Raw genomic sequence first — 17,411 nt, forward strand, 5'->3', positions numbered from 1 at the left:
TCGATGTCGAACTAAGATGTGAATGCAGAGTTAAAAGACTGAATAACCACTGACAATCAAACAAATTTAGTTAAAAAATCTTTAGCCACGAGAAATATAAAGATTCTCATCACTCATCGCTCAAAAAGCTCTCATTGCTCAGTATCACTCAAAACCATTCTCACCGTTCACTATCATCGCTCAAAAACCCTTTGCGATTTTCCTCTATGAGTAACTTTGCGAGTATTATATAAGTTCATACGGAATTTGTTTTGCAATAGAAGTTACTACAACTTTTTTTTAACAGGACTATTAATTACTCGACAGGTACTTTTAAAAATACAAAATTTTAAATTTGAGTGAAACTGTGTTAAAAGGACATCCAGAAGTCTGAATGAACAAATGTTTGTTAAGCAGTAAACAATTTTTCCAACCAGAATTTTCACAGTAATAAAATAAATTCCAAGACCTATTTGGACTATTGATTAAGCAAACAGCAAGAGATATTTCCCTAAGCAAGGAAATAATTTCGTGGAGGACTTTCTGGAGGAATTTGGCTCATATTTCTTGCACATGGGGAAAAATGTAGCAAGCCTTTCAGTCACCTGAAACCGAATCCAGTACATATTCCAAAATTTCTTGGCTTTAGCCACAAGACGACTGATGAACCAACACATATGGAAGAGGATGCTGATATTTTTAAAGCAAATAAGCAATGATAATTTAACGTTATAACCTGAGTGAAGTTGATAGCTAACAGTCGCTGTGTATTTCTAGTATATATCTGTATGGCCAATTTCTGATACCGCTGATAGTAATATTTCCATTACTTTCAGATCATTTTAATTAGCAGAAAGAATTAATGGTGCAGATATATGAACCGTACGTCAAAGTATTCGACAGTATTATCACGAATATTTATTACACAGCGATTTTAAAAATTTTCAACATGCAAATATTTTTAAATGAAGGTTGTTATTTTAAAAAAAATATGTCCTATTTTTCTATTGCTTTGCTACTTCGTAGCATATTTCAAATACATTGTTTTGAAGTGAGATTAATTTGCAGCTAAATCGTTTTGGATGTAGATATTTCAAGTGTCTGGACTTGAATTATTGGCTAACTTAGCAGCGTCGATTGTGCAAAGGAGATTTAAGCGAATTACATGTCTGGGTGGCATTTAAAAATAAAAACGATTCATCAAGATTAGTAGATTTTCAGTTACTTTGTTTTAACTATTCAGAAAATTCTACAATAACTTTATTTCAAGTATTCTTTAAATTAAATGCATAGTGAACACTGAAAAGTGATAACTGGTTAATTAACAACATTTAACAAAGCACGTGGGAGCTAAAGAAGGATATTTAATTGTGCAGGACTTTCTAAAATAAATTATTTGCATTCAAACATAGGGAAGAAACCATGAAAAATTTACAAATAATCTCGTTCGCCAGGAATTGAATTTGGAAAGAAATAACCGAATTCAGCGGTGCCATCCGTTCGGCTGCCGATGTAGGCTTGAAAATGTTTACGGGAACGCGACACATTTATTGACGCATGCACATTTGTAGAAAGATATTGTTTCCGTCCTTATAGTAAAATTCAGCTTTGACCGATTTGCTGAGCATATGGATTATACAAAGCTATTGAAATTGCATTACATTAATCAACAGATCTTGATATTATAGAAACGTTTTCAAAAATATCTAAAAGGAGAGATTCTATGCTTTCATCGACCACCAGTGGCCGAGTGGTAAAGTCGCTGAACACTGGTAGTTCGGTCCGAGCTTCGAATCCCGTGAACGGGCTGGCTACATGGGCATTTTCGTGGCTTTCTCCATGTGTAACGTGTATACCAGCCAGTTTCCTTTAGAACGTCTACCACGAAGGCATCTCTTCACTTAGGCAGATAAACCTCGAGGCTTTGCCTTAATAAAATAAACAAAACCTATCTCTGCTTTCACCATGCCAAAAATGGAAAATATTTTACAAGAGAAATAACTTAGAATGTCTTCATCTTAAACGCAAGATTTTCTGTGCGCTTAAGATAGATTAGACATAAAACTACTGACTTTTTTAATGCTAATTACAGGCCAACATATTATTCATAAAAAGTGTCTAATATTTTCATTATTTTGTTTACATATCATCTAGGAAAAGTATAATTTTTCGATATTCCTGGTTTTCATTTTTGAACGAGATTTTAAAAATCTTACAAGATGTGTACTCAATCCCTATTCAGATTGATTCAAAACTTTTAATAGTATATTAGGGACAGAAGTCTCGCAAAATTAAATTTTTCTCATTAATTTACTTCTTACATATATTTTCCGTCTTTGCAAGTATTTTCAAGAGTTCTTCCTCCTTTACAGTAAAAAATATACAGAGTAAATTCTTCAGCATTAAAGATATCTCTTCGTAAAATATCCAACCGAGAAAGAAAGAAAGAAATTTTTCATCCTAGACTTGATTCTTCAATACTGCTTCGCCACTACTCGTAGGGTACTTACACAAGCTATGATTTTATTCCATAAAACACACGATAAGGGAATAAAAACAAATATAATTTCATTTAAGTTTCCTTCTCTAATGCATCTCAGAACTATATATAAGTATTAAACAGGTTTTTTCTTCGAAAAACATGTCAGAAGCATTTTGCATTATAGTTATACCAGCAAGTTTTTCTCTACTGAAAAAAAATTCCGAGGCTAAATATTTTATTTAACCTGATTACATTTCCATTTAACGTTGGTATCGGCATCATTAGTTTTACTGCAAAATAAAACGTATTAAGACTCAGACTGTATAAGTTAAAGGTATTTAACAAAAACAGTAAATTGGAACTGCTCACTGAGTTCTAACATAAATATACGACGGGTCAACACTTCGAGATTTTCGGACAGCACGTACTCACTTGGAAATTAGACAGGCTTTGGAGAATATATTCGGACTCAGCTCAAAATAACCTCAAACCTTTCAGCAATGAATATTTTTTAAAGAATGAAAGAATGCGTGGCTCTTTGGTAGAGTATCCTAATAAAAGTAAAGCATGCTTTTTGGATGCACTGTACATCATAGGCGAGTTGTATTAATGTGGTAATTTAGCTTCTTGAGTAGGAATTTTACAGGCAATTGAAGAGTTCTGATTAAATTCAGTTACAAAATTAAGTTACAAAATTATTTTAAAACTAACATTATCAGATCGAAAATCTTTATTACAGACAATCATAATAACATAGACTACACGCGAATTAATTTTTAAAGCAACGACTTCGACAGGATTTAATGGTGGTGTATTTAATTATGGCAAAGCACACTAGGGCTATCTGCCTAAGGGGTGAGATGTCTTTCGTGGAGGACTTTCTAAGGGAAACTGGCTCGTATACACGTTACACATGGGGAAAACCACGAAAACGCCCATGCAGCCAGCCCGTTCGCGGGATTCGAACCTCGGACCGAACTACCAATGTTCAGCGACTTTACCGCTCGGCCGCTAGTGGGCTCGACAGGATTTGGATATGCTGGATTATGGCAAAGTATGTAATGCTTACGAAAGATATCAAGTTAATAAAATTGCAGTATGAAATCGGAAATTCTTCTGGCAACAGATTAATAAAATTCTTTTTTGAAATTATGCACTAATAAATGGATGATGATCAGAAAAACATTTGAAATACATTAACAGGACTAAAAAAGAAAAATGTGACCTTTCATTTTAGAGTCCAATGAATATTTTAAGCAATAAATAATAAAGACATAAATAGAAGTGCAAAATAAAATATTAAAAAGGTCCAATGTTTAAAGGGGAGAAATGTAATGAAAGACCTTGATCTAGAGAAAGATCAAATCTAGCATCTCATGACCACTGAAAACATAATAAAATATCACGGAGAAAACAATATTCAGAAGAAACATTGGTCTGCAAAATATCGAGGTGGCAGAAAAGCAACAACAAAACACAGCAGTTCAAAACATTTTAATATAAAACATCGAAAAGCAAGGTAGAGATATAAAACTCAATACAGAAACTTCTCATAAAAGAATGTCATATCAAATCAAAAATAATGACCTACAAGAATATTTGCTATTGGACTACTATGTGTAATATTTAGTTTGATTTAGTTTGCCTGTCCCTTAATTAAAACTCGAACTAAACTCTTTGAAAAGTATATTATATAAAATACAGAAAACGTAAACGTACCTTAATCTTTCCTCTATAGTGAAGCCCTTATCATCACACTACAATCTTAAAAGCAGGCTTACAGAATGTTTTTCAAAACTTCTAAAAACACAAAATGCACATTAATGCGATGTAACTGTAATGCGATGTTTTACGGCTGCTTTATTTCTCACCACAATGATTTTACTAATAAAATCTTGAAATTAACAAGATTTCATTAACCCTTTCCGGCATGCTACCTTTTAAAGTCCGAGTTTTGATTAAAAAAGAAGGTAGGCAGTTTAATTAGGCCTAGAGGAGTACACAAGTAAAATTTTGTGAAGATAGCATTTATCGTTTTAATTCTGTGGGTGTGCCCAAAATGGCACATTGATTGAATAGAGCTTCGAAAAGAGTGCTGAAACGAGCATTGTTGTCAATGAACTGACCGATGAGATGCGGAGAAACAAAGAATACAGACTCTCAGTTGTCCTAGATTATCGGTGAGCCCTGTCTGGGCCCACCTAGGGTTCGCCGTTTGATTTTAGGCAAGATTTCAAGGTAAAAATTTAAAACTAATATAGAATAAGGAGATTAGCATACAGTCAAAAAAATAACATAGAAATTTCTTTTCAAACAATTCCTTTTATACCATAAAAAAATCTGGAAGATTTCTTTGAAAAATGAGGGTCTTAAAAAACTAAACATGGCTAAAATATATGGACTGGTTTGTGATGAGCTGCCATCTACTATAAATAAAGAAGGTTCAGAGTAACCTATACTAATCTATAAATCCTTTTTCATTCAATTTTTCTGTGCGTACAGAAGAAAATTTTTAGGTGTGTCCAGACCGGACACACTGTGCCGCAAAGGGTTAACGCTTTCCTTTCTTTCCGTTTTGAACTACAATGTTTCTTCTTTGCGTATGTTTCCTGTGAAAATGTTCGTAACCGGAGTGTTTCACTTATAATTCAAAAGTTTCAGTATGTTGGAATATATATTGTGATACGTGTATGGACCTCCTTCCCAGATGAGGTCGAAAGTAATAAAATGCAGCAAGATGTTTAAGGATTGCAGTTAAAGGGAAACGTCATAAATTAATCATTATAAATCGAACTGTTCCGATATGAAATTGCAACTTATTCGCGTTCTTCCATTTCAAGTTGAAACAGTTTCCCTGACGGTAATCAGAAATTGTTCGAGTTGAAACGCTTCAAATTTACCTCAATTAGAAAATACAAAATTCTGCGTTGGGTGTCATCTGCGTCGGCATGTTGGTTAATGGAGGAGGCTACCACGCCACTGAACCTGGTCAAAAATCTTCGATAAGACTCGGATGTTTGTGATCATTGTATGTGTTACCGTGAAAGACAGAAAGTGGAGAATATCGACTTTCACCGGAGAATATCAACATCATTCACCAAATACGTCGGTGAAAGACCGAATATTTCACTACATTCTTGTATATTCGGACCCTCACCGGTGTATGTCGACAATCACAGATATGCTCTGGTGAAAGTCGAAAAGAGAGGTCATAAAGTGCCATAGTAGTTTAAGTTGTTGCAATAAATAAGATTTGAATCACATAATTTAGTAAGTTTTTTATTACTGTTATTTTATTTTCTCATTTAGAACGTACTGTATAATTAAGTAAGTTTTTAACTTCTATTACTTTCCTTTCTCATTTTGAATGTATTGTGTGTTTTAGGTTCTCATGTTCTTAAGTTCTTATTTCAAGTCTCAAATGCGTTTATTCGCGACTGAATTACGGAGAAGAAAATATAATATTGTTATATGTTTAACATTCACCATTAGTACATGGTGAATGTCGACATTGACCGGTGTAAGTCAGAAATAAGAGTATTTGGAAAATATTTCGGACATACACCAAGAGACTATGTGAATGTTGACATTCACCGGTGAAAGTCGGCATTCTCCAGATTTCGGTGTTTCACCGTAACATATGCATACGGAATAGAAGCGTGTAAATTCGGTCTGTTGGAAAGTCGTTTCTACTAATTCGTGGCAGAAAAGAAAAATACTGGAATCATATATACCCTCAAAGGATGCTTCAATTAAAACTGGGATGCTATTAGGCTGTACAGATGACTGCTAAACCCCATTCCAATCAAACAAGTATAGATCTAGGATACCAAACTGGTTTCATAGGATCTACATATGTTTACCCGTGGTACGTATCGGATGCCAATTCTGTAGTCGCCCTCAACGAAGGCATCCATCACAAAGCCCTTATGTGCTTTTCATTCATCATCTGACTGTATACAACAAAAAATATGACATGATTATTATTATATATTATTCCTTTTTTAGACACTTTCCTCCTTTTCTCAAACAAATATAGTGAACCGAAACTATTGCAAGAGATTATGTTGCTATTAATGGTGGTGCGTTTAGTGTGTATATTTAATACTTACAAGCCATGACAGGTCTACGATCTTCCCTGTTGCATCTTGACACCACAGATTGTCGTCCGCTATGAACGGCATTGCCTAGGACGATCTTGAACCTGTAATTAAAAGAATATATATTATAATTCCAGAAGTAATCTCTAATCAAGAATTCACCTTCAGAACTTATTAATAAATTATATATATCCACTATGTATATCATTCATCTTTTTAACACTTAAAATCCTTTTCAAGGTTATTCACCAATTTTCTTTCGGCTACCTTTTAAGTCTGCTTAATTAAAGAAATGTTTCTACAAATGATATTTTAGCTTTTATGGGCAAAATGTGTTGGCAATAAAAACAAAATATGAACCATTCCCAAAATGCGTAAAGAAATTTTAATATGCAAAACATTTAACACGCACAAATTTGAGAAATTTGTATTTCAATGAGTTTGCAACGTTGGTATAGTAGGTATAAAAATGCATACAATTACGGATTTTTAAAGGAATTTTATCACGTAAATTTTTTAATTAAAAATTATACTGACTTTTTAGGAACCAACCATTATTCCTAAACTGGCTCGTCTCCCGGAGCCGGAGAATTCTCTATCAAAATTTAAATGGAAGTAGGCAAATTCTCACTGTCACCTATAAAGTGCCCAAATATAGCATCACCTATAAAGTGCCCAAACAAACGACAGATCGCAACCCTTTTCTCTTTGTCATGATGAATTCGTGGACCTGATTTGCTGGACTATGCAGAAAGCTTTCGGATAATAAAGATTAGTCGCAACAACAACACATGTCTAATTTACATATACCTACCTGCTTACTATCCTCTTATAACAAAGTAGTAGCTGTTGTTGTTGCTTTTCCGCCGGTTTCTTACAAAGCCAGACAAGGTTCAAAAGACCGCAGACTCTAAGAAAGTCGAGCACAAGGAGGGGATTGGAGTAAATATCCTCCCTAGAGAGGCCCAAGCAGCTTAATATATGCCCGGCAGACGCCTGATATTCTCGGCACTTGGTGCATGTAGCAAAGATTTTCATGCCCTTCTTGAAAGACATACTCATAATATGACCGCTGGCGATACGTGAGAGCGCAGTTCGGGAGCATCTGTCACACTCAAAGGGTTAGAATCCAACCAGGTTTGCTGTCCAGGTACCAGAGATGGGTGGAGAGCACCAACCACTCCACTACGATTTGTGATGTTTTCAGAGAATATAATTCCAGACAGGTAAGGACGGAAGAGGAGGGAGTTAAAAGGCCACAGCTCTCCTTCGATAGTTTGTCTACCATTTCGTTGCCATAAAGATCCACATGGGATGGGATTCACTGAAAATTGATATCATGATGCTGAGAAATTAGGTGTAGGTTTTGTAGGACAGAGATACTAGTCTTATTGCCCACGGAAATCTAGTTACTAAGATGTTGAAGTGAACTTCGGCTATCAGACAAGATCCATTATCTTCAAAATTATTCTCCGTTAATATAGCCTCTAGTCCTAAATCGATTGCTATCAGTTTACTTCTGAAAACTGAACAGTGATCTGGATTACTTTGACGGAGTGTCATGTTTCTTCGGAGGGTCTCAATATAGATACCACTACCTGCATAGTCAGCAATTTTGCTGCCGTCTGTGAAGATCTTGGTAGCATTTTTGGGACTATTGTCTATTACCTCCAAGGCCAACTGTCTAAGGTGGTCAGTAATATAATCTTTCTTATTTATAAGAGTGGAAAAGTTACAGCGAAAGTGAACCCTGGAGAGTCCCTGGGTTTAAACAGCATTATAGTGAATGAAGATCAACATTACAAAATAATAGGCACTTGGAAGCAACTAGGCCAAAAGGGGTGATTTTCTTTAGCCTTCGTCGGTTTTTACATTTATTTAGGTACGCTGATGTTTTATTGTATTGGCCACAACTAAAGAGTTTGTTAAAGGATTTAACCCACCAGCTAGTCTTCTAGTCTGTAAATCTGCCTTAAAAGGGCTATTTCCATAGGGAATCTGTGGCTCATCCCAGTAATATTACGAGCAGCACCTAATTGAACGTTTTCTAATTTCTTCAGGTTGGAATCAGAGGCACAATAATAATCTGGAAACCCGAACTCGAGTATGGGACGAATTTGAGTGACAAATAAAGTCCTGAGGGTACACGCGTCAGCTCCCCAGTCCTTACCCGCAATGTATTTAAGAATGTTTACTCGCTTTCTACTTTTCAAAACAATATGTTCAATATGTTTGTGACATGTGAATTCAGAGTCTAGGTTAATCCCCATGTATTTAGTGTGCTTTTCTTAGGCAAGTTCCTGATTATTAAGCATCATCAAGTTAGGCTGATATTTGTAAATGTGCTTATTTAAAAAAAGTAACAATTGATTTGGCTGGGTTAAAACATAGTGTCAATTCCGCATAAAAGTTTGACAAAGCTGTCAGAGAATTATTGAGTTTCGATTCTATTTCAGTTATATTAGTGTTAGAGTTTCAGAGAACAATGTCGTCTTCAAATATTCCAAAAAAGTTTAATTAAACAAAGTGGTACAAGATATTAATGAATAAAGATAACAGCTTTTTAAAATAATACGGAAGTGCCAGTCTTGTCTCGTTAGCTTTCTAGTGGTAAAACTAAAACTTGCATCCATTATTCTATACTTTTCTTCTTACACTAATTTTAATACTGTAAGAGCGTCTGAATTTTTATAGAAACACTTATAAAATATGGATCCTACGTAGCATTCGTCATCTTGTTTTGCCCATAATATTTTGATTCACTAATTACGTTGATAATCATATTTAACATCAGACCGATATCTAAATTATTCAAGAAAATAAAAGAAATTTTTACAGAGAAGGATAACTTGTATAGATAACTTGTATAGAGAGATTTCATAGGAAATTGTGCAATTAATAAGTTATTACTTGTTAGTAACAACTAATAAAAAAGTTTTGCATATTAATTTCGAAACAGTAAAGTCAGTTATTAGCTCTATTTATTAGCATTACATAGTTAATTATTGAAACAAAAATAAAATAAATAATGCTAATAAATACGGAACGATGTTCCTTAAAACGTGCGTGATGTATGTTAATGCAATTAAATATTAATTTAAATCGACGAATAATCAATCGATTCAAAAAAGGAAGAAAATTTGATGGTCATTTCACTGAAAGGATTTCAAGAGCAAAGAAGGTCATCTAAAACCGAACACGTTTATATGGCCTTGACAATTGGCAAAACCCTAACAGCTAAGTTGTCTTTGCATATTTAGAAAGCCAGTGAAAATATTATCGTGACTACGCCTCTAACATTGAAATGTACGGCTGGTATTAAATTAGTCCAACTCTTAAGGAAAGCAGATGCTGTCATTTCTACAGTTATCAATGAACCACTTAAAGAAATGGTTACGAAAAGAGCTCACGCATTAACATCTCTAGTTATCAGGTTAACAATCAGAATAACTTGGTTGGCATATTTGATTATGACAAGGCACTCGAGAGCTATCTGCCTACAGGAAGGGATGCCCTCGTAGATGACTTTTTAAAGGAAACTGGCTCGTACACACGTTATACATGGGAAAAAACCACGAAAACGCTCATGCAGCCAGCCCGCTCGCGGAATTCGAACCTCGGACCGAACTACCAGTGTTTAGCGATTTCACCACTTGGCAGCGGGTGGGTCTACGATTAAAATGAAAATCAGACTACAGAGGCTAGATTGTTATTATCTACCAGATTTGCCATAGAACTATACACATCTCTTTCGGTTGACATTAATTGACAAGGAACGAGGAAATATAGTGAAGAGGGCTGGAAATATATTTTAATTATTTCAAAGAAACTAGTTTCTACTGTTCTGCAAATTAATGAGTAAACAGAGCAACAGAAGCGGTAACTCGATTCTGATTCTATTACTGGTGATTGAACGGCTGGTTGTTTGGAGATTTTCCGAGGTTTTTCTCACTTGCAATGTAAATACTAGCAAATACCTTAAGAATTTCTGTACGAAAGTAGCCTTTTCTCTGGAAATAATTCTCGAGAGTTTTACCGTACTTAATCGCCGAACTAACGTATCAAAAGAAAACGATAATCCAGTTTCGAGTCAGATTTACCAACACGGAATTTTATGAACAAAGCAAGATCTTCGTGAAACTATTTTGGGCGTTGTAATGCATAGAATTACCAGACATCCGAACAAATTTCCGAATTTAATCTCTTTTTAGTATTTAAGTTAGTTTAAACAAAGTGAGAAGCCATACATATGATCATCCGACCAGAAGGTCGTTTCGATCATTTCGGAGACAGCTCATTTTATAGCCTTTCGCATTTTTATGGAGGAGGGAAGAGGTTAACATATATATCTAACACTTATTGCTAAAATGGAAAACCTCACGTCTTCAAGACGCTTCATGAACCTGTTTGAGAATAATGTTCTAAATTCATAAAATAAAACTGAACAAATAAATAGGTGAATTGCATTTTTTATAATTTATTACTTACAATTCAAGTTATTAATATTTGCAACAATTAAATATACACACATGCTGAAAATGCTCCCCTTCCCCTCAAAAAGGAGGAAAATAAGAAGGGTAAAGAAAAGAAAAGAAACCAATCTAATTGAAAGTTCAGATACTCACCTAGGTAAGCTAATAAAAGAATAAAAAGAAAATGCTGTATTTAAGCACTGCTAATTGATATTGGATACCTTCTACATTCAGCTTTATCATGTTACATTTTAGTTTAACAGAATTTATTTAAATATTAAATACTTTGTATTTTGATTTCCTCCTGATTTTATAAGAAAAAATGTAAACTTGCTCGTTTTTTAATTTCAAAACCTTTTTACCATACTTATGACTGCAACCAAGCAAAAGCAACTTTTAATTCTTACTTTACAAAATGGAAGAAAGTTAAAAATGATAACAGCTGCTAGTTACAAAAAATGTAATACTCTGTTTAGTAATCAAAAATCACATGCAATTAAAAATGTTTTTGTCCAAATATATATATATATATATATATATATATATATATACAAACTCTAAAAATGTTGTCGGTTTTTCCTTAAATTTAAACTACCCAAAAGTTTTGAATTTAAGGTCTAATTCGTGTTAATAATGCTAATTTATAAAAAGCTAATCAAAGTAAGTGGAACTCAATATAACAGCTTTTATGATATTTAAAAAATGACACTTAAAAATTGTATATTTTATCAGTCTACTCTGCGATACTACTATTCGAGAAACATGTGAGTGATGAGACAGTCGAATGACTGATGGGGGTTCAGACCTCCCCTCCTGGCAAATTTGTTAAGTGCAAGCATTTGGCAGCTGAAAATGAACTATGCCCAATGACACATATTTAAAAGAATTCGAAAAATTGTTCACGGATCTCACAAGTAAGTCAATATAATTCCGTGTTAGTTTTTGAGCAAAAATTTACGTTAAGTGTCATAAAAAAAATACGCAGTATGTCATTCAGTTAATTTCTTACATTATTTTTAGGCAGTTTGGTGACAGACTGATGATATAAAAAGGCAACATTAATTCTGATATCTTTAAATTTGTTTTCGTTTGTTTTATTAATAGAACAATTTTATACCTTTACAACCTTCAATTAATTGCTTTGTATTTTTGAAAAAATTTCTCTAAATAAAAACTGCTGCCCTCTAATAACGTTTGTATTTTATTTTGCCAAAAATAAGTATAAATAACAAAATTTTTAGTTTATACTAAAAATCGCGTAACTTAAGCTGCATTAAAATACAGCTTAAATTACGCGAAAGAAATCAAATTAGTTTCTTTCACGGCCGTTTTGAAGGAAAACGGCTTCTGTCTTTGAAATTTTATTAGTTATATCTATTTTAATATAAGCGTTCTTCATATTCCCTCTGGTCCTTTTCCCCAGAAAATTTAATAATTTACTTGACTCTCTTATCAAAGATAATAACGGAAGTTTGTAGACCTTAGTCATTTAAGACCTTAATGAACCGAATAATTTCCGGTTCAACATAGAAAGTAGCTAAGATTAAGAATTATGATCTCTGAAAGATCGACATGAAGTTTTTTACGATATTAAAGGCTCCAGTTTAATGTTTATAAAGTACATGTAAACGTAAATATTTCCCTTATCAAGCCGAGGAAATAAAAATTTTAAATTTCTCTAAATAAAGTGAAAGAATGATAAGAATGCATCACTAAGCTGTTACTAGGGTTAAAATTTAAAGCTAAAAACTAAGGGTACTATAAACTTCCATTGAGATAATGATAAAAATATTTAAAAAAAAAATAAATAAAAATAAAAAACAGAAAGCAGTAGAAATATTTAAAAAAAATGAAATTAAAGAACGTAAAATATAAGTATATATCTATACTAATCTAGGAATACCGGTTTCACAATATTAGAAACGAATTAAAATTTTAATATGTTAGGTTACGTGTACAAAACCTTAGCTTATGTATTAATTATAACAAAACATAGAAGTTTAAATATATTTAAAGGACTTTAGCGTAATGTAAATTAAAATTTTTATACGTTAGGTTACGTGCATAAAACCTTAGATTATGTACTAATTGCAACAAAACACATGCACAAAGAAGCAATATAAAAATTTAACTTAAGAATAATTTAATATATACATTTAACTTGAGCATAATTTTGGAGATCATAGACACAATTTCGTGTTAAATATTAAATGAAAAATTTTTATTGAGAGTATTTTCTCCCTCCTTTCGGCATGCTTTCGTGGTGTAGCGGTAGCACACACAGCGCGTATTCGAGAGGTACAGGTTCGAGTCCCGGTGAGGGCAGTGATCATTTTTCAATTCTCCCACTTCAGGGGGAAAAGAGATAAAAACCTAATGCCTCTACACATTAACTGAGGAAATTACATTAAAGAAATTCTTTTAGATGAAAGAAAGTCACGATAAAATCACGTTTACTGCTAGTTACACTTTTTATATGCGTTTTAGTATCATCTTTCAAGTTAAAAATTTCACAACATTTATTTAATTGAAAACGTACATTAAAATATGTAAAATTTGTTAAAATTACATAGTTATAATTTCGAAGAATTACATTACTCTTTAAAAAAACACATGGATCTACGGGATATGAAGTTAATATTATTACTATTATTATGGAATTATTATCTGGAAGTTTCAGGCTACTTTTTGAAAAGCAACGTTAGACGTCAATAAAACAGCATAGAAGTAATTGACTTTTTAGAAACTGTGTTAGCAACGTCTTCTTAGAGCAGGCATCTAAAATTAAAATTATGGACAAATAATTACTGCAAACTCAATATAAAAGTAAAATCTTAACTACGTTTAATTTGTACATAAGCATAGGTCGTCTCAGAATCAAGAAAGAGGAAGCTTATTTGTCAGTCTTCTTCTTTTGTTTTTTTCGAAGAAGTATGCTGTGGAATGAATCACATCAGTGAGGAGAAATTTTAACAGATGCAAGGGTTGTACAGTTCTTCCCTCCAGAGTTAATCCTCTTCTCTGTCCCTTGTCATGAAAACTTTGCACGTAGCTGACCGGATCACATCAGTGTTGGGAAAATATAAGAATTTTGTGGCGCAGTCCTAAAAACGATGTGCAAAATCTTAGTACACTACTTGGACAACTACTACTACCCGGATAAACCCCATCAGATCATATTAGCAGATATAGTGACGTCAGGTAGGAAGCGTTAAAAAGCGACATAGGGATTGGCTGCAAGTGCGAGCGATCTAAGGCAGGAGGATGGCTGGGAGAAGGGGAAGCCTCTTTCATTACCAAACGTAATTTCGAAGGGAATAGCCGAAAGTAAATACTAAAATAAGAAGAGTAGTAAAGTAATTTAATTAAATTATTAAATAATATACTTAAAATAATTAAGGAGTGGATCATGGGTGTAATCACTCAGTATTTAAACAAACAGGTAATAGAATGAAGAAAAAATATTGAAGGAGCAGCGTTGAATTGACATCTTAACTAGCTTCACTTTTCAGAAGCTGTGAAAAAAAGTAACATTAGGTAGAGAGACTATTCATCAATCAAAAGCCACAAATTCCGACTCGTTTGTATGCAAAAACTTCACAACTATACAGCAGTGAGTGATAGTTGTTTACTTGCATAGTAAAATTTGTAGTTTATTTTAGCTCCCACAGTCGAGATTTTTCCCGCTGAGGGTAATTTTTAAAATCAAATTTAGTTCAAGTCTGGTTTATTTATTTGGATTTCTTAAATTTTCTACAAGATATGTACTAAACCTGTAATAATTAGTTCTGCAGCTTTTCTAAAATTATTTTAAACGTGCCGAAAATAAAATTAGGGCACAAAGGCTATGATTCAGGTTTTAATTAAAAAATTTTATAGCTTTCGATCTTTCTTAGTAAAGCAAGAAATAATCAGCAAGGATAGACGTTGATTTTTAAATAGTAAATAACCAATTTGTGTAGTTATTGTAACTATTTCAAACCTCCCTATTTTCTTGTATTTCTCTGTTTGGATCGTATTAAATGGCAGCCCGGTTTGAATCTTTTACTAGTTCACGGTTGTAAAAAGTTATGATTCTACTAGTTTACTTATATTAAATCTACAAAAGACATTTAAGAAGAGAGAATCTTTATGAGTTTTAAAAGTAGTAAGCATAAGAATAAAAAACAGGTGCGAAGGTTCATTAAGATAAATTTTATAATTCTTTTTCCATTTTTTCAAATTTATTTAATCACGATTTTATTTGTGCAATAGAACTGATTTTTCACTAGATTTTCATTACTTAATTCTGATCTTGTCTGTCCGTTTTGTTATTGGATATATTTCTGATTTTATTTAAACGTTTAGAGTAATTTTTTTCAACGTTTCAAATAATTAAATTCAAATTTCAAAAATTACTCTAAACGTTTCAAACGTTTAGAGTAATTTATTTCATTCTCAGGAAATATTTTTATTTCTTTACTTTAATCTGATACAAGTGTTATGCATTTGATTTTATATTACTGAATTTATGGGTTATTATATCCTTTTTAAAGGTACTTTCTCTTTGATTTTTGAGATTTATATTTTCTTAATCGCGTATAAACAATAATGCAAAAATAAAGTTAAATAAAATTAATCAGTTAATATTATTTAGTTTAATTATTAATCCGTCGATTATTTAGTTTATAACTGCTTCAATTATTTTAAATAACACGTATATATCTTATAATAATTCAGACTATTCAACAAGCTATAATTTACCCAGAATTCAGTATTTTAGAGGTTATTAAATAAAAGATGGCGGTGCAGTGGATGTTGTATCGCATAGTTATCAGTGCTTTAGAACATAAGAAATAATACTTTATTTGGCATATTATAATCAAAACAGGACAAACAACGATCTTTGATCTTTAATTTGTTAAGTAATGGCCATTTAACAAGAGGTACTAATTAGAAGATCTGAAAATAAATTAATTTCATCTAACTACATGGCTGTTAAAATATCACATCAAGGATAACACACAGCTCGCTTCGGGGACAAATTATAATTTTTTGCTCAGATATTTTCTTTAATTACTAAAAATTGATTAAATTATTCAAAGTATTATTAAGAAAGACAGCTTGCTACGTTAAGTCCCACCATATAAACAATGTCAAGAAATTAAGCGTATCATGAAATGTGATAATTGCGTGAAACCGAGAAGATATACAGCTCGACTCAGCAGATTAATTGTTCGGGTTACAAGCTAAGAAAATTTCAGTTTACTTATTAAGTAATTAGGATATGATTAACACGATTTATACAAACGTATATGAATTAATTGTGAGAAGAAAAAATGTTAAATATATTATTTTATTACTATATATCTAAAATTCGAATATAGTTAAAAGTGAATTTTTTAATCAGATATGGTACATAAGCAATAAACATTCTAAGATAAAATATAAAAGAGTTAAAGGCAGGATTAAATTATCATAATTGGACAAAATGGATATGCCTACATACAGGCTTAATAACTTTGATGTGCTAATAACTACTTATTCAGTTTTTACATCAGTCGAAGAGAAAAAGCATTTTCAAATTATTAATCAATTTTCAATCAAAGAAATTTTACCTAAAACTTGTTTTCCCTCAGTAATTAATAATAATAACAATAAATGAATCATACAGATAAAATATCTCTTCTAATTTGGACAAGAGTAGTTAATTATTAGCAGTTAAATATAATCCCAAAACAAAAAAGAACATTTTACACCCTCTTTGTGAATTAAGTTAGTACTTTTACTTGAATAGAATTACTTTCTCGGGAAGAATGTCGTTCGTATTGTAAAACGAGTTTCAACCAAACTCAGCGCCATACAAATTCTGACTTTCATCACGTTATAAAATTCGGATATTCATTGTAATTTTATTTAGCTCAGATTTAAAAAAAATCTTAAAAATTTTTCTAAAATCATTTCATGCTTGAGGTTTTGTAACAAGGGTAAGGAAGTACTCATTGTATGATACCTGAAAATGTTCTTAACGCAGAAAAATTACTATTTTATCATTATGTATAATAATCTGCATCTAAGCACAAGGATTATTGAAGAATAGTTCGAATGACATGTCGAATAGTCGAAATGATAGTCTTATCAGAACTAGCTACGTTTGTTTAAGTCATATTAATAGTAAATTTTTAACCATCATCCTTAGTTTTCATCGGTAATTTTATTAAAAAGGAAGATAAATGTGATCAAAATTTTCTGAGGTTTTAAGCGTATACTTTCATACAAATTTTAGTATATAAATTAAGTATATAAAAAGTATATTTAAAGTGTTTGATTGCAAAGAAATAACTTCTCAGTTAAAGTCTGCATTTTAACATAAAACACTACGAAAGCGCTTAATTTTAG

The 17,411-nt window shown here is 32.2% G+C and overlaps 1 protein-coding gene across 4 annotated transcripts in view; it reads right to left on the reverse strand.

Moving 5' to 3' along the window:
- Window positions 1-17,411, reverse strand: part of Eip74EF (Ecdysone-induced protein E74) — a 560,026-nt gene that overhangs the window by 300,626 nt on the left and 241,989 nt on the right. For all 4 annotated transcript variants that reach the window (XM_085809754.1, XM_035350255.2, XM_085809753.1 and 1 more), the window contains one exon: window positions 6,574-6,665. In XM_085809754.1, coding sequence (XP_085665880.1) covers window positions 6,574-6,645 — 72 coding nt within the window. In that variant the 5' untranslated portion in view covers window positions 6,646-6,665. The remainder of the gene's footprint in view (window positions 1-6,573; window positions 6,666-17,411) is intronic.

Source organism: Stegodyphus dumicola, chromosome X2, assembly GCF_044657685.1.
Source record: "Stegodyphus dumicola isolate Sdum_Otavi_A_Nest chromosome X2, ASM4465768v1".
In the NCBI taxonomy this organism is placed as follows: Eukaryota; Metazoa; Arthropoda; class Arachnida; order Araneae; family Eresidae; genus Stegodyphus; species Stegodyphus dumicola.